The sequence below is a fragment of the Rhipicephalus microplus genome, chromosome X, assembly GCF_043290135.1.
Source record: "Rhipicephalus microplus isolate Deutch F79 chromosome X, USDA_Rmic, whole genome shotgun sequence".
Classification (NCBI taxonomy): Eukaryota; Metazoa; Arthropoda; class Arachnida; order Ixodida; family Ixodidae; genus Rhipicephalus; species Rhipicephalus microplus.
In genome coordinates this window covers 229697841-229724474 of record NC_134710.1, presented here as the reverse complement: position 1 = coordinate 229724474, position 26634 = coordinate 229697841, and the positions used below count along the sequence as shown (strand labels likewise).

The following is a 26634-nucleotide window of genomic DNA, read 5'->3' as shown; positions in this document are numbered from 1 at the left end:
TTTCTATCATTTTCCATCTTTTTCTCTTTTCTTTTTCTCTCTTTCACGTGTTTGAGACGCTCCACTTCTCCGAATGGTTTTTGGTTTGTTTGCTTGTTTGTTTGTTTGTTTGTTTGTTTGTTTGTTTGTTTGTTTGTTTGTTTGACGCTCACACCTGTTGTACTAAGTATTGTCGTTTGGTCTATTCTTGTGCCGCATATCTATCTCTAGTTTTCTGTGGGCACTAAAGTTTTTACGGACGGCTTAAACAGCTACCCTGTTAAAGCGGGTTGCACATAATTAAAGCAAGATAAGTGGGCGTCAGGCTTTTGTGAGATAACCATAATATCGGAAATGATATGCAGACGCACAGCAGTAAGAAGGATGACGCAGCGGTAGATTTTTCGTACCTGCTTTAAAATGCGAACGTTTTCACGGCACCACCGGAAGCCTCGTACAGTCCATGTACAAGGACGTACCTTTTAGGGCAAACACCGAAGATCTAAAATTTATTGTTACAAGCGATGATGTGACAAATGAGGGGGGGGGGGTGGAGGGCTCTAAGCGGGCTATTTCACCATAGAAAACATGGAGCGAACCTGAATCAACAAAAGAAATTGCGGTTACTTATGCATTATGAAGCTGTGTTCAAGTGTGTAGGGTCACATCGGGCTTGCAGATTACGGGCTGGTTGTCCACAATTGGACAACCAGCCACTCACTCTCTATGCAGATGCTGTTAGAGCACCATCCTCGTCTTTCATCAGCTCAAAAGGCAGTCAAAATTTGTCAGCACATGGACACATCAGTTCATGTGCTGACAATTTTTTCCTCTCTTTTCCTTCTATCGCCACTCTCTCTCTCTCTCATCTGTATACTCCCTTTTCCCTTTCTCCGTACGTTAGGGTAGCATGTGCCTGGTTAACCTCCCTGCATGCCTTCTATCTTGTTGTTCTTCTTCCTCCTCAATCTCCTCCACATTTTAATGTGGAAAAATACAATTTGGCAAGTAGCCTGGAAATTTTGGTGCAAAATCGTGTCAGTACAATCACATTTCGGTGTTTGCGATAGTGTATATGGGAATAGATGCGGCTGCATAGGAATGCATGAGAAACCTGCACGTGAATACGGTGAATAAGAACTTGGCCACTTAAAGGTTATAACATCATGGTCAAGGGCTAGGCGTCACTAGAATTTGGGTTCCTGGATGACTGAGTCCCGGTGCCGCATCCGTTTGTACACAGTATTCCCTTCTCGTGCACTAATCTTGGGCTTTGCGTCCCAAAACCAAGATATGAGAGACGCCATAATGGAGGGCTCCGCAAATTTGACCATCTGCTGGTGTTCTTAACGGGTGCTAACATTGCACGGTACACGGGCTCAACCATTTCACCTCCAAATGCGACAAGCGCAGCTGGGATCGAACCCGCTACCTTCGGCTCAGCAGCAGAGCACCGTAGCCACGTATCCACCATGGCGGGGTGTTCTCGTACATGGCTGCCATATTCAGAATAATCGCGTCGTCTACGCCTCTTGTTTCCGAGAGCGCTGGCTGTGTATTTGTGATTGGCTAGTCGTTGCCGTTGTCTTTCCCGCATAGCAGCGAGTCTCGCTTCGCGAAACGTGTCCTCCTCCTCGGGAACACTCACATTCGTATGGCGACCCATGGCAGCAGCGACACCGTGCTGTCTTTCACGTGGCTCTGGTGCGGTTGCCCGGTACATACCCAGCTTGACATGACGTCGCTACGCTTAGCCGTGCTCCCTCATGCGCTGGAGAAATTAGCGCATTTTCCTTTCTTCTTCCGAACCACTACTACTAGTTAGCGCGTAACTAGCTGTTTAAATCTTAAGCGGCAGTCCTGTTGTATCTGTTTCGTCTTTATTGTTTTCACTTTTCAAAATTTTTTAATCATGGACCAACTCGCCCAAACCAAGGTATTGTCTCGGTAAGCCTCTCAACATACACGCAAGCCTTTAGCATTTTCTCTACCATGCAAGCCACAGTAGTTCGCTGTAGTAGGAGTAAACTTTTGTTGTTGTGTTACGACAATAAAGTTTCGAAAAGAAATAATGTAAAAGTAATCGATTACAATATCTAATTGCTTAGTTACATTGAAGGTCTATTCGACCACTGTAAACAATTACATTATGAATGAAGTTTTCATAATTTTAATTAGTTACTTATTTTTGTATCGTGTACAAGTCTGGTTGGAAATTATCCCTAACCGCAAAACTCATGACGTTGAGCCCATTTATGGTGTCCGTACAGTGTCGTTGGATGTGAAGGAGATCGACAATCGACACCGACTCCAACGCTTATAGCGTGGTTGTTGGTTTAGTTATCGCTCCTGCTCGTCGCTCGGTGAACACGTCCGTGCCTTCTCTATTTCGGTAACACACGTGCTGCTTTGACTCAGTGACGCCTCTACAGTTTTCATCGCTATGTCGTGGATGTGCGCTAGCCGTGCACGACATAGCCTACTCTTGCTATATCTATCATGATCGGTTCCCCTGGTGCATTTCCGAAGCACCTTGCACTTCGAAATGTCTAGCGTTCGTTCGGAGTTAATTACGCCCGAAAATATGAAAGGGGAGGGGGGAGGGTAGTCAGACTTTCAGCTGTGCTTTCGTATATCGAAGTTAGGTTAGCCGCTAGTTACTGTAGATTTTCTTTTTTATGTGTATGATTAAGGTGGAGTCATATTTCGCATCCGAGGCAATCTTGAAGAGCATAATACTTAGCGTACAAGCAAAAAAAGAAGTGAAAACGAGTGAATAGATTTTTCTACGGTACTTTTTTTTCTTTCGTTACCCATTGAAGCGCCTCAGGTAAGCACATTGTATTCTTCTCTGAGGTGCATTCTCGTGCAAAAGTCTGACAACTAAGATGCAACGATTGTTTTTTTTCTCCTCACATCACTAAGCAGCGGGAAAAGTTTCACGCAGGCTGTACACTCTGGAGCAAGCTTTTCTGAATTTAGCAAGTTTTCTACCACTGACAGACTAAGATTCTCTTGTAAACAGTCTCGTAGTGAATGCAAATTTCATTCATTCATTCATTCAAATGGAGCCTATGAAGGCAGACTAAAATCATGAGCTACAGCTTACGTGCGCCTGTTCGGACAGCTTATTGGTTGATACGATAACCCACGTAGAAGCCGGGCTGCAAAGATTGGAGAACTTTTTTACTATCATGCATGCCTAGGTGTCCAGACTTTCAGTTGTAGTTGTACTTGCAGTTGTGCTCTCATATACAATATTTTCATTTTTTTCCATTGTTCGCGGTGAGATCAGGGCATCAAAAAACATAGTAAAATCCTTTTAGTATGAAGCCGAATTTGAACATCCTGATCGATATAATTCGTTCTTTCCCGCACACAGGATATGCTATATTAGACTCTACCTCGTCTTTTTTGCGACATGATTGTCAACAAAGTTGTGTTATTTTTTGCAATGACATACTGTTTTACAGCAATTTACAAAAAAATACATTCGTAATATTGTTGTTAGGTACAAAGATTTTTTTATTTATAAATACAAATAAGTTTGTAGGCGGGTGCTCCTGAAAACAAGACTCAGCCAAACTCTAGTCTAAGCGCTGAGACAACAAAACATCTTCTCGGCCTGACAAGCACGTACCCGCTGCATCCTCGAGTAGCATTCATCTGCTTCACTACAGGTATAGCACAAGCCACTGTTAACTGTCTTGAAGGCGTCCTGAGGCAAGAGAAGCATTGACGATGCAGCAACAATTTGAGTGTGCAAAACAACCGAAGAAGAAGACGCCGCCTTGGTTGCTGTTGCAAAAGTGAATCATTTCATGACAGCTGGTCAGGTCAGAGGGGCGGTGGGCCTCAATGTAACTATAGAACTGGTGTGACAACAGCTTCTTGAAGCATATTTGAAGACTCTAAATTTTGTCAAGAATTCGCTTTTTTCCAATGAGGTGAACGTGTAAAAACTCGCGTTTGCTCAAGCATATTGCATCCTTTGGGAGCTGCATCGTCTAGTTTTCCCGAGCCAGATGCGCAGTCGGCGAAGGAGGACGGCGAAATCGGAGTGAGCGCGACGATGGGCGACGAGACAGCGCTGAGCGAAACTGGTGCCCGGGAGGTGATGGTGACCGACAATGCACCGTCGACGAACTGTCACCACCGGCTGGCCGAGGCGACCCGTGGCGAGTTCCGAAGTGGCCATCATCTGCCTCTGCGCGACGGTTGTAGCCATAAGAAGGCTGACGCCAATACCACCTGCTATTGCAATAGCGGGTCACGTGACCAACATGATGGCAGTTAAAGCAAATGGGCCGGTCATCAGCAGTCCTCCACTCAGCGGGATTGCGAGAGCGCTCTGGGAGCCTCTGGCTTTGGGCTAATAAACTTGCGGACGAGGGTCAGTCGGTCGGGAGGGGGCGGCGGTGCACACAGCTTCCAGGCCAACGTTCGAAAGCTCTCGGCGAACGATGGCATGCACTAAAGGCACCATACGGGAGCTGGACTCACAGGCACGAGAGAAAGTTGAAGTGGGAGACATAGCTTCAAGTTCTCGATGGATGATCTTCGTGACGTGCTCTGCAGTCAGTGGTGCCTGTGGTACAGGAATGTCTTCGCACGACCATGTTGCTGCGGTGTTTTGAAGTCGAGCAAACTGATGCGAAATACGTCGGCTTTTGGCGGCCTCAAAACGCTGGCACTCTGGGATAATGGCATCTACTGTGTCACAGTCCTTGCGAATTAGCAAATTGAACGCGTCATCGGCAATGTCTTTTAATATGTGCGCTACCTTCTCGGTCTCCTCCCTGCCATCGTCTGCTTTGCGGCAAAGGGCGAGCCCGTCCTGTATGTAAGATACATACAGGACTCCGATGATGTTTGAGCGCGAGATGCCAGCGCCTTCTTGGCCGCTGCCTTCCTGCCAGTCGATTTGCCGAACAGTGCATGCATCTTTTCTTTGCACGCATCCCAGCTGCCAATTTCCGCTTCGTGGTTCTCAAACCACACTTTGGCTGTCCCCTTCAGGTAAAATAGGATGTTCGCCAGCATGAGCGCTTCGTCCCAGCGATAATTCCTGCTTGTTTGCTCGTACAGCGGCAACCATTCTTCAATGTGGACATTGTCTGTCCCGCAGAACGTGCCAGGGTCTTTCATCTGGGGCAGAACAACTGTCGTCGTTGTGGTGGCCGCTACGGGAGCTGGAGCCGGACCTCTTGTGCCATCGTGGAAGAAGCCAAGCGTCGGGCACTGCGTAGCTCCGTCTTGTTACCCCGCACCTCAACCAAAATTTCACGGGGGTGAGAGTAGGCAGAGTGTAGAAATATATTCACAGATTGTGCACAGAGTAAACAGTGTCCTTGAACCAAGATAGTGGAGTGGCAACAACAACACCAGCTTTTGTTCAATCGTCATCTTCGTCCCCTTTATGGTGCATTCGTTGATGTTAATGATGACTTGTATCAATATCTTAACTGGGAAAATGTGGTTTTCATGGACGAGGCTACGTTTCGTACCAATGGAGCCAGAAGCATAAAGTGTACCGACGGTACCTCATTAGTTTGCATTACATTTAGGTCTTTATCAGGCGTAATTTTCATAGTTTTTTAATCACTGTCACTGTATGTTTATAGTATAGTCTGTCTTTTACGGGAGATGCTTGGACACAGGCGTCGAGAAATACTACCATCCTTTATGTAAGCAATTGCTATGATATCTTCCAGGTACGACCCCCTCTACATTCAGTTTGACGATCAGTGATCGCAAGAGCCTGAATGTTTGAGGCACGGTAACCAAAGATGATCTTAGATATTTGGATATGATTGAAGGACTAATATTCAGTGAAGCATACATAGACATAATCGATGAGGTTCTCTTTCTCTCTGTGCTGGATGGCTCTCATTTCCAGTCGGCGACTACTGGCTTCAACATGACTTGTCACCCATTCATACATCGCGTGCAGTGCGAACGCACCTAGAAGAACTTGGTGTCATAACACTAGATTGCCAAGTTAGGAGCAAACAGTATTATCATTGAAAATATTTGGGGCATCATAAAATTCTACCTATGAAAAAAGCAGCTCTACTGGGCAAGTTCTGACGAATTTGGATGTGCTGTTGAAGAAGAACTGGACATCCTGATGAAAGCTGACCATGACACATTTCCAGCACTCTACGGCTCGAGCCCTGTATTGCGTAGGTTGTCGCATCTGCCAGAGATTCTTAATCGTATTCAGTGCTCACACAGAGCACAGAGGAAAGGATTTTGTACATTTTTTTTTCAATAAACAGCAGAATGAACTGTTATTTGTTATGACAAAAAATGTGTCTTCATCAATACTTCTTCGCGTCCTCCGTGACCAGAATGGAGTACAAAAATATAACTCGGATTTTTAAAATCGACATAAGGGCGATGATATCGATTTTTTAATAAATTAATTGCAGAAAAAAAGGCGCACGATAAAAAATATTCAATTAGCGTCTATATAGCCGTGTGCGTCTGTTGACATCTCGATGCTCTTCATGGCTTAAAAAACATATTTATGAAAGGCGTTTGCTAAAAAAAAAGCAAACAGCGGATAACTCAACCGAAAGTGCATCTGCCAAAAGCAATTCGGGACCCTTGCACTTGGCGGCGTATTGCGCGCATGTGCATAGTATTGATAATTTCTGATATGTGCTGTACCGTACGGCGCTATTTTCCCAAAGATCACTTACATATTTGTTGAAGGAAACAACGTATCACACGGGGCTCGTGGTGTAAGGTGTTTCGTGTGCTTGCGCATCGTAGGCAGATCTCGTTGCATTACGAGAATAATAGAAGCTCCCATACATAGCCCTCAATGTCCGTTTGATATTGCTAAAAGATTGCAAGGGTGCACCGATATTCTAGCGTAATTATAATTGCTAAAAAAGTAAGGTGCCTCATGTGGCGATCATGGATGACAAAGTTACCTGTGCAGCTCTCCTTTTTCATATGCCTACATATATTGTGTTAAATGCTTGAGCACTCGAAACTTGTTTCTATGGGATGTCCATTTCATCACGACGGTGCTCGGCCTCAACAAGGGTTATCGTTTGGGCAAACAGATTGGGGCCACGTATGTATGTACATGCGTGTACGCACGTGTGCGCAGCGTATGCGTGCGTTATAGCGTATTCGGATGTGTTTCCGTGCATACGCGCTATTTTAACCTAATTTAGTATTGCAAAGAGGCCGGCTGAAGTGGTGCATGTCGCAGGCTAGAAAGCCTATGCAGTCGTTGTCTGCATTCGCTGCGAAAGAAGATACGTTTATGGCACTTTCAGTTCCTCTTTCCCTCTTAACAACGTGGTTTCCCAAACAGCGCTAACGAGACTCGGTGCAACAGCGCGCGCGTGAGACAACGAGAACGCGCGGTCGTTTTCGTGCAGCAACAGCCGGAAGCGCGTGTGTACAGTGACCGCGCCCTGTACGCAGCTGTCTCCGGCATGCGGCTAGTATTGTTCCTGCAGTGGCTGTGTTTGCGTCTCGGCTGTCCGGGGCACTGACGGGGCGCCTGTGCCACCGCTTCGAGTTGACCTCTTCAGGCCGCCAGTGGAAGCGTGACGCTCTTGAAATGCTGAGTGGCTCGTCATTCTGTAGATGGTGGTTGCGAGGGCCATGGACAAGCTCAAGAGCTCGCTGCAACAGCAGGCAACGACGACGGTGGGGACCACGCCAGCAAGGTGCTCAGTGGTATGTAAGGTGGCATTTGCGCTTCCCACTGACACACTATGGCTAACGACATAGTCTAAACTTTTGAAATTTTTTTTCAGTAATAACGTCAAGTGCATTGAGCATGTTATGTGGTTAACCGCGAAAGGCATTGAGTTCGAGAGGACTGAAGCAATGACACCGACCATGTCAGTCATTCGTTTTTATAGAGGTTAACACGCGACTACATCTGCAATGCAAACATATAAGACAGGTGAGTGACAATTACCTGGCGCGCTTGTAAAAAAAGGAGGGGTGATGAAAGAAGGTCAATAAAACGAAGTGAGAAACGTGTTGTATCAAAAAATAGAACAAGCGCCCAGGATCTGCATTCAGTGGCGTGCTGGCCTCTTTGCTGTGCTGTACTTGTCTGTGCATAGTCTGAGCCGCTACGTATTCTTACCCCCGTATTCTGGAACGTCCCTTCACTGAAGGCTTCCCCTTCTCTTGAGAAAGCCGATGAAAGCGCCCTCGCTAGTCCTGGCAAGTCACTGCATATCAGCGATAATGTGGTGCGATTCTCGAGCAGCGCAGCGTCATTTTCAGTGGAGCAGCGGCGCAGTGCTCAACTTTGTCAAGTGAAGGGTGAAAGTTGAGTCGAGGAGTGTTTGTGAATACGGGGGATAGCCAAGCATACTTTACCCAGTGGCGTTTCCAGAGGGTGGCACACCAGGCCTGCCCCTCCCCAATTTTTTCACCGCCATGGCAGACAGCGTGAAAAATGACCATTTTAAGGGGGTGCGCCACCCCGAAATCAAAAATGTGCCCCCTCCCCCTAAAAAAACTAGAATAAAATTCTTCCTACACCCCTGAATTTACGCCTCAGCGGGCACTAGGACGCTACCATTTTATTTTTCATCAGAAATGCGGTCGACTGTTGCTTTACTCATGCTCGTTTTTCCTTGTGTCGGGGCACTAATGTACTGTGTTATATGAAGGCAGATGCGAAACTGCCCGTTGCGGTTGCGATGTAGTAAAGAAGATTTATTAGCGTGGAATTCTTAATCAATGCGCTGTACACCGTAGCAATGATGAGTCATTACGCGACTCTGTCAGAATATGGTTCCCGTTGGGTTAGTGTCAATTTTAGCTGGACGCAGTGCGCTGGAGTTGATTTATGTAGCACTTTCTTGGGCTCGCATCCTCGCTAGCACCAGCGCTTCATATCAGCGTATCGCTTCTGGCGTTGTTAATACTAATGTTCCTGTTGGCATTGTTGCCCAAATGCAAACTGGTTATATAAACATCTGCAAGTTTCAACTAATGTCTGTGCGTGCAACATTTATACATATATTAAGCGTCATTTCCAGAACTGTCGCTCAACAAAAATAGAACATGGTCATCTTTCCTCCGCACGCTTTGTATAACGTCGGTCCTCAAGGTACGCGCGGTCTGCCGAATTTTATTTGAAATCAAGACTGAATGTAACTTTACTACGTGCGCGCATGTTTGATTGATATGTGGAGTTTAACATCCCAAAACCATGAAGTGATTATGAGAGACGCCGTAGTGGAGGGCTCAGGAAATTTAGACCACCTGGGGTCCTTTAACGTGCACCCAAACCTGAGCACACGGGCCTACAACATTCCCACCTCCATCGAAAATGCAGTCGCCGCAGCCGGGATTTGATCCCGCGACCTGCGGGTCAGCAGCCGAGTACCTAAGTCACTATAGACCACCACGGCGGGGCGCGCGCATGTTTCTGTGTGTGTTTGAGAGAGGGAAAAAGAAATTAATTCATACATTCAAATGACATGGCCTGACGAATATTATCACTATGTTTGTTTTTGCTTTAAGTGCAGAGAACTTGAGGGGGCCTATTGTATGCTATCGCATGCTGTCTTGTCGCTTGGCGTAATGCTTCATGTGTCGCATATTGAGCTTGCGCCCATGCCAAGGATACGTCTTCTTCCTCTTGTTCTTCAAGTGCCTCAATGATGATACTTATCATCAGCAAAAAACAACTTATGTGCTTTGCGTAACGCGGGCAAAATGACGTAATAAAATAAACAAGAGGAAGCAAGCACCAAAATAGAAAGGGAAAAAAAGAGACACAATAGCGGGTAAAACAGAAAAAAGCAAGAGAGAGAGATAAATTGATCAAGAGAGAAGAAATAAATTGAAATAAAGAAAGACAGAAAGCACAGAAATGAGAAAAAGAAAGGAGAGGAGGAAAGAACAAGAAAACCAAAGAGAAACAAAGAAGGTTGCCCAGCTCCGGACTTCGCACGAGGGCATGGTATCCCTAGTGCGAACTTCCCTTAATTTTTTGATATGCGCAGTTTAGGAAATGTTGACGCTCCTGATATAGCGCCGGATACGTTTTTTCGCAGAGAATAAAATGAATGAACTCTGCAGACATGGAAAACTTTACCTCGCATTTCACTTAAAATTCAGCTTTGGATCGGTTAAGACCTTATTGCCTTGTCCTGCGGGGTTTAAGGCGACTTTCGTGTAATGATTGCAGTGAAGCCATAAGAAATCAGATGCACGCGAAGTTCAGCTCTCTGTTTTATAACTCTCGCAGCGATACTCTCGATTCAGCTATTCCAGGTCCATCGCTGGCTCTCCATCGCTGAACCAGAAAGAAGAAAGAGCCAAGAGCAAAGCTAGTGAGTGGAGGCATTTTATTGCATTCGTTGCTTAAGAGAAGGCCCTTCCAAGTGTTACACAATGTTTAGTTTAACGCAGTGCTATGTGGAACGGGTAAACTTGCAAGGACGATCGAGTGTCTGCCCATGCTCGGCAAATTCTGTGGCATTACTTAAGACGCGTGGTGGTTCTGTCTTCTCACTCGGGGCCTATCGTGTTTCGCTGCTCCATATAATAATTACTTAAGCCGCTATCTGAGACTCATACGCGCAGTGTATCTGAGTTTTCGATTCAGCTGTCGACACTACTGAAGAGATGAAGATGGCGTGATTAAGCTCAGCATAGCGTGTTGCCCGACTGTTGCAATAGCTGTTGGAAGCTCCATTTGAGGAGAAGACGCGGAGGACATCTTGTTGATGCGTCGTCGCGTATACGCATGTTGACTTGCATTCCGAAAGGCAGGGCCACTCTGCTTCTGTACAGGCCTGCGACAACTCACTCAATTAAGGATAGGCTGTTACCAAAAACGCTGGTTGTTACGGCAAGTTTATTTTTTATCACTGTTTGACTTATTTTCTGTCAATGCTACTTGTTTGCCTGTTCGTCCTGATTTCAATCTCAGTGACGCGTGTTTGCGATAATGAGGCTTTAACATGCTGAGTATGCGCGGACACAGTACAACTCAAAATTTGTGTAGTGGACAGGTAAAGGGGAAAACATCCATAGTGAAACGTTAAAGAAACCTGAGAGAGAGAGAGAGAGAGAGAAAGCATGGCACGAAAAAGAACCGTGTAGTCAGACTTATATAGCGTGGGCGTTCAGCCAACTGCTTGGACGAGGTACAATGACACACAGCTATGGTGTTGTGCCGTCTCTTCTTCTGTCCTTGTCCAAGTAGTTAGCTGAAACCCTCCGCTATGTGCAACAGCGGGCTCAGGCAAGCCCGATTCTAAGAAATGAAATCAATATAGTTCTAATTTGCGAAGGTATTACCGAAAGCCGAGAACGACCAGCCAGCAGGAGTAGGTCTATAAATAAGGCTGCGTAAGTGTTAAACTTCTTGCGTAAACGTCTCACTGAACGAGTAACAAACAAGTGCACAATGAGCTTATCGGGGGAGTACACACGCTCTTCATTCGTGAGCACAGTAAGTGGTGCTGAGAACAGCCGGGCTTGCCGACTCCGTAACGTGAGATCTATGTGCGTGAGCCATCTCACTTTTTTCAAGTTCAGCCAATGCCAGTTTCGTTCTCTCTGAACGCGCTAACATATCCTAGAAATATTTAATTGTGCAAATAGATATTTCTAGCTTATTAGGAGCTTCGCATTGTCACGCTTTCACTGATTTCTATTTACGTACAATTCTGATAGTTTACTAGCCGCTCGATTCTAGAGGCACGAGAAAACGAGAAAAAAGACTGCGACGTTCGCTATTTTGTCATGTCAACTGTATTTCCAACGTTGTGCAGTAGACAGAGAAGATTCTAGAGTACTTACAAAGTGAAAGTTTAAAGGAATGTTGTGCAATGTTTATAATACACTCCCGTTTGAATGAAATTCCACTCCAACAGCGAACTCTCCCAACGCGTAACCTTACCGTCGTTCGTCAGGACTATCTCGAGCTGAGGAGACTCTTCTGTGCCACCTGTGACTTGCCGTGTCCTTGACGAATGCATCCCCCCTTTTTAGATGCGAAGCATCTCTTGCTCGGGTGTATATCGCGAGGCGTCGGCGTCCGCTCTCACACTACTCATGCACAACTCTCCTCCTTCCCTCTGTCCAACAGCTGCGCCTTACTCTTCGACTTATCTCCTACCACCTTCTTCCGCTTCTTCAGCGTTCTCGCTTCGCCTCTCGCGTCACAGGCGCTACTCTATTATAGCCTGCTCTCCTTCGAGTGCGAACCAAGAATGTAAAACCCCTTCCCTCCTCCTCTACGCTCCTCAGACTCTCGCCTCACAATGCCGATGCAGGCAACATCTGCTAGACAGTTTACTTGATTTAATAAAAAAACACGGACTGCTCGCGCTGCACAAGCGTTGACTGGCCTCCCCGCTTGTGCCACCCCGTGGCACAAGCGTCCACTGGCCACCGGCGCTACCTTCAACGTAGTGCCAGTGGGAGAGTTCTGCTGTGCGTTGTTGAGCAATAAAAATTCGTAGCCTGCGCACAAACTAAAAGCGGACTGCGGGTCTCTGTGTCCAATCGGAGTCGTCTGTCTCTCTGCGCCAATTGGCAGCGATTGGCAAGTTCCAGAAAAAACACATGTCTAGCACTGAGCACTGTGCGCCTCCGCAGTTTTCACTCCTGTGCAACGCCGCAATGAGCGCCAGCGTCAACGCCTCCGCCATTGCAAGCGTTAACGTCCACAGCATCGCATCTACACATGGTTCCCTTTAGCGAGAGATGTTGTAATTGTTTTGTTATAATGGTCAATAATCTACATGAAATTACTGCAGATGTGAAGAAATAATGGCCTATCTGCTTTTTATGTGTCCCTGTTTTAGTGGGCCAGGATAAGAACTTACCGGTGTTCTTGGTATACTTGATAATCGTCCTTTTTCGGAGCAAAGGGTTCTGGGACACTGACCTAGTCCGCCTCAGCACAGAAGGCTTTGAAAGCGTCACTGCGTTTCTTACGGACAAGTCTCATAGACAAACGTTAGGCAGTGTCATGTTCTCATTTTTTTCTTGCTCTTTTTTAGTAACATTTCTTTTTTGCCATCTTTTATCTCCCTTACCCCTTTATTCAGGACTTTTATCCAACGTTGGCTTTCTTCTGTCGTATACCGGCGCTGTATTTAACGGTGACTCCATGCCAGCAAGCTTAAGTTTTTACTCTTTTTAAGGGGACAGCCCGTCTATGAACTAGTGAACCTGCACATCTTTCTCCTTGTTTCTTCCTTCGTCCTTCATACCTTATTTATCCTCTCCTTCCTCTTGGTTGTTCTGCTTTTTATATAGTTTACTGGATGCGCAGTCTCCTCACGTAATTACCAGCTCCACACTCTTGGCAAAACTTGGAGCAACAGTAAGACTGGCAAGCGGTTTAGAAGTACACAACGAAACCCATGATTAAAACATTAACTTATAGCATAGATTCGGCTATAAATGTGTCGACCATCTAAGAGAAATGGAGAACTCCTGACCTTTTCCTTATAGTCAAATATTGTCTAGCGATCTAGTCACCAGTATGAGATCGTGTATATGCCTGTTGCCTCACTGCATGCAGCGCATTTGGTACTTACTTTGCGAGGGCAAGTTATTTCACGTTCTTGTTTGTATTTCGATGAAATTCGTGACGAGCTTATCCTGTCAAGGCAAGATGTCGCGCGATTTACGATACTTTACACGTCTCATTGCCTCTGATGAAAAAAAAGAAAGAAGATGCGAACGAATCGAAAGGACCGATAACAACGCAATTTCTTAAGTGCACCGGAGCGGTGGCTTTGACTATGCATTTGGCTTGAACCTGTTTACCCGTGTTGCGAAGATTATTACGTACTCCAAGGATCTAGAAAAGCTCGGCGAGATATGCGAAACTGTATTCAAAATATTTTCTGTTAAAGTTAATTGACAGCGTATTGTCCTCAAGTGAACGCCAATAGAGTAAGGAGCTTTAAAAAATGATAGGAATGTTTTCCTCTTCCGGAGCACCGCGATAGTGAGGCTCCAAAATTTAATTATTTCTTTTGATCTTGCTCAAGTTTTAATTCGTAACGTGACCAATCTGTAGCTTGCGCACCAAGATCCGAAAGCATTTCGCTTTTTATCAGTATTCGACAGCTATTTCAACTGTGAACACATCGTATGCAGCAGAAAACGCAGGTATGGTAAATGAAATAAAGGACGATCGTTTGTTTTTTACGGGCTCTGCAGTGTTGTACTCAGATAAGTAGCACAGACGTGGACTTCAAAAAGGGGCAGTAAATGTTTTTCGAATGCTGTCTTTCTGCTGCATATCGTTTCCGTTAAAATAAGCAGCTTACAGCATGAAACAGAATGAATGCGTGGAGAGGCTGTTCAAATAACAAAACAAAAGTCACAGATTGAGTTCTTACTCAAAGGCACCAAGCTGACCATTCGCTCACTTCCAATTATCTTAGGCACGGTGTTTCACGTCCCTGCCCTTCCGGCGCCTAGATTGACGCCGACAAAGTGCTGACAAAATTGTATCCGCTGTTTTCATTCCAAAAGTAACGTAACGTTTACCATGTTACTGTGTTTTCGCAATCAAACATGGAGTCTCTCCAAAACGCGGCTGACATCCGCGTTCAGGGACAAATGTACCCTTAAATGAGCAGCATCGTTAGTATAAACCTTGAGGGCTTCTATCCTAGCGTGATTACTGGCGAAGCCCTGAGTTTTCTCGTTTCATAAAGCTCTAACCACATAGTAATGGGATCTTGTATGTTATTCCCACGGAATATCATGCATGGGCTGTCATGTTTTTGTTTTTACAATGACGTTCTCGGGAGTGCATTGGTCGAAGTTTGCAGTCATTGTCGTCCGTTAGCTCAAACCATGAGTCGATCTCTCAGATAATGCTCCACCGAGTACACCAGCGGTGGAGGTGAAGCATTTGCTTCCCGCAGTGCAATACCGGCTTACCCAGCTCCGGGTATTGCTACGTTTCCCTATACAGGTATAATTATACTTTAAGCCCACTGCGTGCTGGACAGCTGTGAGCAGTTAGGACTAAGCAGCAACGCTTCATACCTGTTGCCTGTTATATGTTAAACACACCTAAAGCCGAGTTTCGTACTCTGCTGCAAGACACGTGCGTGAAAAAAAACACGATGAAGGAGGACCGGACGCACAGACTAGGTAAAGAAGATACTTTAGTTGTATACCAACAGTGTATAATGTGATATACAAGAGTAGGTGAGTGTATGTACTTAGACTAGTCACCCTTACTGCCATATACGTATATACAACCACCTCCCTTTCCACGACATTGACACAAAAGAGCCGTACAAGCTTGATGAGCACGGCGAACGAACATCATGCGACACATACCTTGAATAATTTCCTTTCGGAGAGGTTGCGAGGTTGCCGAACGCGTGCGCCAAGCTGTACAGGACCCACTTAAGAAGCCGAGCCCTGTAGGGCCGACGTCACCGAGACGCTGAATTCATTTTGCGATAGAGTTTGCTAAGGTTTTCAACAGCTTTGCTGGCTGATCATGTCAGCAGAAATGAACGTAATTCAATACTTTTCTCTGATAGCATGTGGTACACTGCTTACCTTCTTCTCCATGCGAGTATCCTGTTTTTTTTTTCGGGACAAAAATAGCGGTCAGCCTAAAGTGGGGCCTTAGTTCTCTGTGTGTATACGGTTACTTGTCCCTGCACGCGTAGAAGTTAGCTCCAATGGCCAAGCGGTGACATGTAAAAAAATAAAAGAAAAGTTTTCTTGTGGTAGCGCATGTCTGAATGTAATGAAAAACAACTCGCAAGACGATTGTGTTTCTGAGCACTCCACGGGCCTCAAGAGTATATATAGGACGGTTTCCACAGGCATATTATTACACACTATGCAAAAAACGGTGCATGTTTGAGGCGAGTACGATCACTGCCGAGGAGAAACGGATTTTAAAATGACCAAAACGTGCGCGCAGAAACGAAAAGAAAGTTGAGTGAGGAAACGCGACGCTTATGCGCAACCACAAAACACGTTCTACGATTCGAGATGGCTGAACTGACGCCAGTCGTGCGCGGCTTGGCCAGCCTGGTCGCGCGTTGAAATGGCATCGTCCTCAATAGACTTCGTGCCCATTGAATTGGTGCGTGGAGTGAGAATGCAGAAGCAGTAGCCAATAGAGAGTTTTGCGTTCTGCGCTCTTTCTTGGCCTATACAAACTCACTTACGTTCAATCTAGATTACGGCTACTTATTCAGTCTGGTTCCTTTTCTTTTTTTTTTTTGTCTTGTGTTCTCTATTACAATTTTTACTTCTTGTGAGTTATTCTATCAGAGCCACGTTATTCTTGCTGTAGAATCTGGAAGTGGAGCGCCCTGCAAGGGCGCACCATGCTTGTATTACGGTGTAAGCAAACTCAAGTTGCAAAAAAATGCATATAGGAAGCAGCACGCGGATATTTTGCATCGTAGATCAAGATCGACATGTCTGTGTGTAGTTCGGTTGCTAGGAAGCCTTATGGGGCCACCGGAATTTTCCTAATATGCTTACTCTGAATGTGAGGAAGCTCCATTGACACCCATACTTACTCAAGCTTTCTCTTGTGGTTTTATTTTTCAAAGAGCGTTCTCCTTCACTTATTTTCAACTCCGGGTAAAATACAAACACCCATATTCTCTCCCGTCAGTATTGGCAGCCCGTTTTGAGCAGTATATGATATAGGAAGAAAAATCAGGGACAATTTGTTCTGCACTCTAGATAACGATGGTTTCATGAGATGCTTTCCTCTTGTAATTAGTATTTTGAAGGCACATTAAAAGAAACAATGCTTTCTTTCCCTTATTGTTAGGTTAGTCTTTCACAATGCCAAAAGCACCATTTGGTTACAAAGAAAATGGAGATGGCGACGCCGCCTCAAACTTCCCTTACCAACTTGCTACGATGTCATAGACTATGACCACGCCTGCTATAAGTCATTGAAATCTGTGTCGTTACGCTGACAATCATAAGCTGAGTTATAGGCACGAAATTGAAAAAATTAAACTTTTACTTTTATGTTATTTTCTATTCGTAAACCTATGATGGTTAAATTATCGAAAGCGGAGTGTTCCTGAGATAATTCATCAGTCAAAATAACTTTTTTTCACTTTTGTGTACTTTCAAAGCTTCATATGTGTGTTCTTAAAACGCCTTTCTTGTTTATTGCCCAGCAGTTTACTCCGCTGCTTCATTTAATTTCAGCACTTCTGTCTCATAGGCTATTGTAACATGGGGCAACGGGAGTTTACAGTCGTTATTTTACTACATCTCGCTTCCTTTCGTAATCGCGGGTAAAAAGTAGCGAGGTTAGATCCTTCTGGTGGTGTGCGTGCACCTTCGGTCGCTGTAGAGAATGCGTGCGTTTGCAACTCGGCCCACATCGGCAAAACTTGTAGCATTCGTTTGGATGTTCCTTAATTAAGCGACCAAAACTCGGTGTAATTCCACGCGTAGGCCTGAATCAGTCCGTTCGCTCTTTTCTTATAATATCACTAATCACACATTGGCTAGAACCACATGGTATGATCATCTAGTCACTCACCTAACACAAATCTTTCTTGGGTCGATTATATAACTACCGTTTCTGCTAATGCTTTCAGATCATTGGAGTATCTTTGTGGCAATCTACAATCCACTATAGACCTTTTCAAGATTTACAAACAGAGCTCCTTGACTTCCCGTTTGTCCACCGATGTGCTTTATAACATTCGTGGACCACAAGATCTTTAAAAAATAGCCCGCTGATTTTTTTAGTTTCCTTTCCTTGTTTGGCAAGATATATCAAATAACTGTTTTTGAGCTACATAAATACTGTAAAACATTGCCTTGTACTTTGCACACGTTTCTTTTATGTGAAAACTGAGAGAGAGACTTTTCTACGCTTGAAAAGAAATTGAAAACGTGCTTTCAGTTTTGACAATAGTAGCTGGTAAATGAGGTAACCGGAAGTTTTTTTTTTTTTAGGTACAACGCTTATGACATTAAAACCGTCTATCCCACACCTACGTAAACAGGCCTACCAAACATTTGTCCGAACCCAGTTAGAGTGTAGGCACCATTCATTTGGTCACCTCATCAAAAATATGTAATACAAAAGTTCCAGAACAGAGCTTGTGCTATCATCACGCAAAATTATAACAACTTGTCCAGCGTAACCCATGTAAAGGTCGAACTTACACTCCGTTCATTAACAATACGTCTGAACATTTTTCTTGATAAATATGCCAGTGCCACTCAATCGCCGCTAGCACAATTACAACGTTATTCTCACTTATCGCACATACTACAAAATGATTTCAGCGACGGCACCACTAATGTTTTGAACTACTCGTCCCTTCCACGTTACATACAGCTGTGGAGCGATCTCCCAAACAGCACCGCTCTTCAGCCTAATCACGATAAAGTTCGCCAGTATCTTATTAATCATTTCACTGTTATTTCTTAGCTGCTCATGTTCCCATCATTCATGCATCCCACTTTTATTTTTGTTTAAATGCGAAGCATTTCTCAGGGAACTTCGGTGACTTCGAGCTTATCTATCTATCTATCTATCTATCTATCTATCTATCTATCTATCTATCTATCTATCTATCTATCTATCTATCTATCTATCTATCTATCTAGCCACCTACGACTTTTAGCTCACCTGGCCGTTTGGATAATGGGGTGTATACCTAAATTGGTATGCCATAACATGACTGTATAATGAGCATAAGTGACTAGTCATAACATGGAGATCATGACATGTCTGTCATGTATGTCATGATTTACATGTCATGGACTTGCTGCTCCTGCTGTGGTTTCGTTCTTATGACATATTACAAAACTGGTATGGTATGATAGTACTGCATGGCAAACATAATTGAAGAGTCCTAACGTGGAAATCATCACATACATGTCATGTAAGTAATGACGTACGCTAATGGTGCGCTCGTGGTCATTTCGCTAGCTTCACATATTCCAAATTTGGTATTACGTGACGCGAATGGATGACAAAAATAAATGACTGTTTTAAACACGATAATCATGAAATGCTTGTTATGTAAGAACATGACTACATGCAACGCTCATGATGCGCTCAAGATCGTTTCGCTATGTTCACATATACCAAATTTGGTGTTACGTGACGTGAATGGATGACGAGCACAAATGCCAAGCGCCAACATGTCAATCGTGAAAGGGAAGTCATGTACTGCTGAGGCTGATGTTGCAAACGTAAGGAGTGCCGTCGTAACGCGACAACATACTTGCATCTTATGCAGATACCTGAGTGCGCATAACATTTCTACTTGTGTTTACTGTGTACTACTTTCATGCGCCTCGTAACGCTGTGGTGATATTAAATTGACATGTGAACCTTCCTCATTCGTGCTTCGTATATCATTCATTCCCACTGGACATGAGACCTGCTTTTTTTTTCATTACATTTTATCAGACGGTCATATTTTTGTTGCAAGTTTTGTTCAATATTCCAATTAGTACCGGTAAAGTGTACGACCTGCTTCACTGCACTGCTCTTGTATTCAGTCTGTCCAGTACTTTGTTGCTTTTCTTTTTGTGGGCATGTTTCAAACTTGCCTATTCATCTTACATACATATGACTACTCTTGTACTTTGGAATATTTTGTTGTACTTGCCGTTGTTTTTATGTTATTCTACATCGTTCTTACTTTTTGTGTACTGGCTTTATTTAGATGTTAACCCAATTCGTTCTTACTTCGTATCGGCTCCCCTTACACAGTTGTTCTGTGAGGCCTGTAAGGTACTTGCAAATAAGTGAATAGATAAGTAAATAAATAAATAAACAAACAAATAAATGAATTCGAGCACCTTACGTATCGAGTCACACATGCTGAAAGCGACTATGTGAAACCGTGGTCTAAGAGGCAGCAATCACATCAGACGCAGTTTCGTAACAGGTCGAAACAGGCGAAACGCCCGGGAACAAGATTGACTAACAAGTATAGAATGCATATGCAGGTCACCGCTGCAGTATTTCTGGCCACACGCCAAGTGTTTACTTACAGTGTAGTGTTACCAGCGCTCGTTTACGTCACAGGTAGCATCACATCACTCTCCGTCGGCAACAACTGTGACATTAATTTGACACCTGGCTCAATAGACGAGGAAAGTAGTAGTAGAAGAAGTTTCGACCGTCCGCGCTTAAGTAATCAATGACGCAACGTGTAAGAGCAAGGGAGAATTAAATGCCAAGTCCGAAGGGATAATCAGAGTTTTTTTGTTGCGGGCACGCAGCGCCACGCAACCAGCGTCATTTATTGTGCACCGTAAAGGTGATCAGTCAGGAAAAGAAAAGGAAGCACCATTCTTCTTCAAATCGCACACGCGTGCAAATTTGTTAACGACACTTGTGGGAACCATGGGCTCTTTTCGGGGACATACAAACATCTCGCCGGATGCATTGAATCGTTGTCAACGCTGTGTCCAAGCTTTACAAAAATTGCCAACTTAGGTACACATCATATACGGCAGACACACGTCAAAGGATATTTTAACCACCACTGTCCCGTTTCAGGTTTTGCTAATCCCTCGGTTGAGCGTGCTTGGGGTTAGTCACTGTACAACAGCACTCACCTTTGATGAATGGACTGTCCATGTTCATTTCTGAGTGGGCTGTCCTTTCGGTTGCGATGAAAGCGGAGGAAGGGGCAGGGACAACGCGGAGTCTGTCGGGGCTCGCTGTTCAAGGAAGTGGTGGGCGGCCGGTATATATATGCGCAAAACAGCTTGAATGAGAAATGTCGCACTCGCTGTGTGATCCCTGATGCGGAGCAGCGAGCGCCTTGACCTTGCGAGCGGCTTCCTGTCAGCGTGACGTCTCGGGAACCACCGGAATTGTGTATATGGCACCCGTCACGTATGCACCGCGGATGCTCGCATCACTTTTCAGTGAACGCAACGCGACTATACGATGAAATAAGCAGGTTGTGCAGGAGCGGATTGCTTTCGCGTTCACTCGCTTGGAAGAAGCATCCTGCAAAAGGGGAGCGTGTTACGGGTTTCTGGCCGTGTTTTCAGACCTATACGCCCGGCTGCCGACAATACCTTCATGTTGGTTGGCTGCACGCTGGCGCATCATGCGGCAAGATGAACACATCTTGCTGCATGACAACGGGATCAAGTACACGACAGCAATCACGCATGCCATGAAAAGCCTCCTATGCTTGATTTTGCAGCAGCTCCTTCGTGTAGACCACGCATTCACATGCTTACAGAGCGCAAAGCCTTTCTGGGGCAGAGAAAACAACCTTCATATAAACCTTATCAGCTATTTTTTTTTTCAAAGTGTGAGAAATCTTGTGTAGATAAGAAGTCACAGCCACAAGCTTTGAGTTACTGGCTATACTTATTTCATTAGTGCTTTACGTCCCTGTGTCCCTGTTTAATGGTCCTAAGCAACTTTTCCCCCACTGAGACCAGCACATGATCCGGGGAACCAGAGCGTATCAGTCGAGAAGCCTGCCCAACAAAGCTGCTGATCAATGAGTGTAAGACTTGTGGAGAGCGTTTCTGAAACAGTGATTAGCAATTTCTCTCTTTAATAGCTTCGAATGAGCCGACAAGTACGGTAGAAGTGGTTTGCCTCCGCTAGGCTCCTATTCTCAGCACAGGTGATCACTTGAGATTTTTAATCTCCAGTGTAAAAATCTTAACGAAGCATCCTGTGACAGCTCATGCGTCAAAACTAAAGGTGTCATACGCTCATCGAAAAAACATAATATAATGTGTTTGAAACGGCAGCTTTGAAGCCCCTATCATCGCAGCCAAAAAGCACGAGAAAATCGTCTACAAAACAAAAAACCTTTACGGCGGCCGTTTTGTCGAAGCGGCTAGCCAAGAGTTGGTCATGGTAAGCGAGAAAAATGTCATTTAAAACTGACGCTATGAATAAACCGATGCACGCTCTTTTTTTTAATATAAGTGCCTTCATTCTATGATACGAAAGTTGCCTTAAAGTAAAAGCCAACGACCTCAAGAAAGCCGCTAACTGTGATGGCCACCGAATTCTGGAAATCAACTGAACCAAAGTTATCAATGCAGTCCTCAACGCACCGTAGCAGCGTTTCATGTGGTAAAGAGTAGTAAGTATCTCTGATGTCAACATAGCAGGCACTTAGGACATTTTCGCTGCGTGAAAGAAATGTAATAATGTCATTAGAATCTTTCACCAGAAAAAAGGTCATTGATAGTGAGCGAATTTGACATATTTTGTAAGAACAAGGCTACTTCCTTCTCCCGCGTCCAATTTTCCGAAACAATGACTCAAAGCGGCCAGTCGACATTGTGAATAAAATTTCAGTGGAAGTCGGCGCTCTTTTCTGTCTTTGCCTCTTCTTACCTAGTTACGCCATAACTACTTTAGTCTTGCGCTGTGCAAATTCCTATTGTGAAAATCCCGCTGTGCAAATCAACAACTAGTCCAAACATCTGTCTTATCAAGATGCATATTCAAGTTCAGGAAGACATATTGCGGAGTATTATTTGTGCAAGGCTGTATGAGAACTGAGTTCTCGAGAGATTCTACAAACAAAGCCAAGAGAACGAAGGCCACGCATGGCAGCACGTTTAGTGTAAGCAGAAACATTTAGCATGCTATTGAAAAGAACACCAACATCACTGAATTCATATACCTTACATAAAAACACAGACTTGACAGTATATGGAAATAACACGATGGTTGCTTTGCGAGATATACTCATGAATTTTGTCTTTGAGGTATTCACACATAGGTTATTGTTATCACACCACTCGAAGAAATAACACAAATCTGACTGCAGCAAGCGACAGTCGTTAACTGAATTTCCTTAAATATCTTAATGTCATCAGCATACATAAAAAAAGAAATAATTGAAAAGAAACGTCGTTACCGTAAATTGAAAATAAGAGTGGGCTTAATACCTACCCTTGAGAGACTCCACTACTACCTTCGTACAAGGAAAACCTGTGGCTCTTTACGGCATCATAACATGACCTATTACGCAGATAGCTGTGCAGGAGATTCATAACAGACGAGTCAACATCAAAGTTTACAAGTTTAAACAAAAAATTGGCAGATCCCACGTAAAGTGCGAATCGACTACATGCAAAGCGCAAATGAGGAAGGTTGATATGTCAATTTAAAATCAGCACAACGTTACGAGGCGGACGTAAATTATGCCATACAAGGCTTCCATGTCATGATTGTCATGTTTGAACGTGTCACTCACCTTCGTCGTCTATTGATGTCACGTGATACCAAATTTGGTATATGTGGGGCTAGCGAAACGGCCGAAAGCACGCTATGAGCGTAGCATGTAATCATGTTTTACATGACACGCGTGTCATGATTATCATGTTTGGACGTGGCCCCGCCGCAGTGGTCTAGTGGCTAAGGTACTCGGCTGCTGACCCGCAGGTCACGGGATCAAATCCCGGTGGCGGCGGCTGCATTTCCGATGGAGGTGGAAATGTTGTAGGCCCGTGTACTCAAATTCGGGTGCACGCTAAAAAACCCCAGGTAGTCGAAATTTCTGGAGCCCTCCACTACGGCGCCTCTCGTAATCATATTTATTTATTTAGTGAATACTGCCGACTTCTATGCGAAGACGTAGACAGGAGTGGGGGACAGATACACTTGATTGGACATTTTCCAGGGCAAGAAAACAACAGAAGCTTAAAACAGAAAAAATATGTCGGGGGAAATACAGAAGAAAAATAGGGATTTACAAACATTGAAGTCAATGCAGCGCTTCAGAATGAGCAAGTTTTGTTGACAAAAAAAGGCGAGAAAAACACATACCGACACAATCGACGAAGCGTGATACAACTGAGCTAGCGCTGAACATAGGAAAGTAATACAACTCAGACACACACGGGAGAGATTAAATGCGGTGACAATGAAATAAAAAGAAAGAAAGAAAAAAGTTCAAAGGATAGCTGGCAGATTTGCTATCGCATTCATGAATGAAGCGGCAGTTGTGGATGAAACAGCTTCATCGGGCAGGGCGTTCCAACTACGTGCTGCTCGGGGAAAAAATGATTTTTGGAAAGCAGTGGTTCTGCATGAAAATTCCTGGACTTTCATGCTGTGGTGTGACCGGGTTATACGTGATTTCGATGGTAGAATATATTTAGTTTTATCAATTTCAAGGTTACTGTGATAGATCTGATAAAACGGTTTCAGTCTTTCACTGGAGCGCCTGTGTTCTAAGGGTTCCAAGTCCGAACTTTCAAGGATGGTCGAGGGGGATGTGTTTCTTCTATAAGCGTTGTAAATAAACCTTATGAATTTTCTTTGTAGACATTCCAGTTTTTCAATGTTTGCCGATGTATGAGGTTCCCACACAGGAGACGCGTATTCCTGTATAGGTCTCACGTAAATTTTGTACGCCAACATTCTAATTTCTTTGGTAGATTTTCCAATGGTTCTGCGTAAGTACCCAAGTGCCTTCATTGCCTTTTTTTGTGTGTACTCTATGTGCTCGTTCCACTTTAGGTCGGAGGTAATTATAACCCCTAAGTATTTGTAGCTGCTAACTAGAGATATACAGTTATTGTTGATGCAATAGCTGAAAAGAAAGGGACTTTTTTTGCGGGTAACTCTCATAGCGACGGTCTTTTTTGGGTTAATGCTCTTCTGCCAAGTCGAACACCAAGAGTGTATCTTATCCAGGGATTTGTTTAGGGTGATCTGGTCGTTGGGGTCATTGATGACGTGGTACAGGATGCAGTCGTCTGCAAAAAGCCTTATTTTAACGGGTATGTCACAGACTATATCATTAATAAATACTAAAAACAGAAGCGGGCCAAGGATGGAGCCTTGTGGTATACCGGATTGAACTGAAGTGGGGGTGGAGCTTGAGCCATCTACAGAGACACTTTGGTATCTATGGGAAAGGTCTGCCCGAATCCATGTTAGTAAAGAATCGTTTTTCAGGATCGGTTTTAATTTTATAAGCAACTTGTAATGAGAGACTCGGTCGAATGCTTTTTCGAAATAAAGGAATATAATGTCAATTTGACTATGGCTATCTAGAGCACTAGCGAGGTCGTGAACTGTCTCAAGTAGTTGTGTGGTAGTCGATAGTCCTTTGCGAAAACCGTGTTGCCGGGGGTCAATTATGTTGTTTCTGTCAAGGAAGGCGGAGATGTGTTTAAATACTATGTGTTCAAGCAATTTTGCACATGTACATAACAAAGAAATAGGCCTGTATGATGACACAAGTGACTTGTTTTCAGATTTAGGTATAGGAATGATTTTCGCGTATTTCCATTCACTCGGGACTTCGCCACTAGACACTAGATATGGTGGTTTTGGGACGTTAAAACCCCACATATCATGTTTGGACGTGTCGGTTACCTTCGTCGTATATTCACGTCACGAGACGCCAAAATTGGCATAAGTGTAGCTTGCGAAATGGTCGCGAGCGTGCTGTGAGCGTAGAATATTGTCATGTTTTACATGGCACGAATGCCATAACTATCATGTTTGAACGGGCCATTTACCTTCTTCGTCCGTTCGGGTTACGTAATACCAAATTTGGTATATGTGAAGCTAGTGAAACGACCACAAGCGCACCATAAAGCGTGGCGTGTAGTGGTGACACACATGACATGCATGTCGTGAATTTCTACGTGAGGGCCTGTCACTTATGTTCGCCAGTCCGTCATGTTATACCATACCAGTTTTGCAATATGTCGTGTAAACGAGACCACCGCAAGAGCAGCAAGACCAAATAATGTAAATCATGACATTCATGACATACATATCAAGTTTTTCATGTTATGATTACTCACTTATGCTCGTCATACAGCCATGCTATGTCATACCGATTTTGGTATTAGTACCATTATCGAAACGGCCAGGAGAGAGCTAGAAGCATGGCGTGTAGTGGTGACACACATGACATGCATGTCGTGAATTTCAACGTGAGGGTCTGTCACTTATGTTCGCCAGTCCGTCATGTTATACCATACCAGTTTTTAAATATGTCGTGTGAACGAGACCACCGCAAGAGCAGCAAGACCATATAATGTAAATCATGACACTCATGACATACATATCAAGTTTTTCATGTTATGATTACTCACTTATGCTCGTCATACAGCCATGCTATGTCATACCGATTTTGGTATTGGTACCATTATCGAAACGCGTCCAGGAGAGAGCCAGAAGTCGTGGATGGATGGATGGATGGATGGATGGATGGATGGATGGATGGATGGATGGATGGATGGATGGATGGATGGATGGATGGACGGACGGACGGACGGACGGACGGACGGGCGGACGGACGGGCGGACGGACGGGCGGACGGACGGGCGGACGGACGGACGGACGGACGGATGGACGGACGGACGGACGGACGGACCACCGAAGTTCGCTAAGAAATGCTTCGCATTTAAAACAGTGAGTGGCTGACTACGTGAAAAGCCTCGCTCAGGTCAAAGTAAACTATATAATCTATTCCTCTCTGAGAAATAGAAGAAATTTACGCAGTGAAACTAGCCAGGTTTGTGGTAGTTGAGCTGCCAGGAAGAAACCTGTGTTGATTAGAAATAAATTATTCACGCTAACATACAATATGTTGTGAAAAGCCAGCTCAAAGATATTCAACATGGCACACAGTAGAACGGGCGATAGTTATAAACAACAGT

At 44.4% G+C, this 26634-nt stretch overlaps 1 protein-coding gene across 1 annotated transcript in view; it reads right to left on the bottom strand.

Annotated features, from left to right (window-relative positions):
* The window catches only part of LOC119187850 (uncharacterized), a 193547-nt gene extending 172789 nt beyond the window's left edge, over positions 1–20758 (bottom strand). The window contains exon 1 of the mRNA XM_037435944.2: positions 20572–20758. Coding sequence (XP_037291841.1) covers positions 20572–20599 — 28 coding nt within the window. The 5' untranslated portion in view covers positions 20600–20758. The remainder of the gene's footprint in view (positions 1–20571) is intronic.
* Between the last annotated feature and the right edge of the window lie 5876 nt (positions 20759–26634).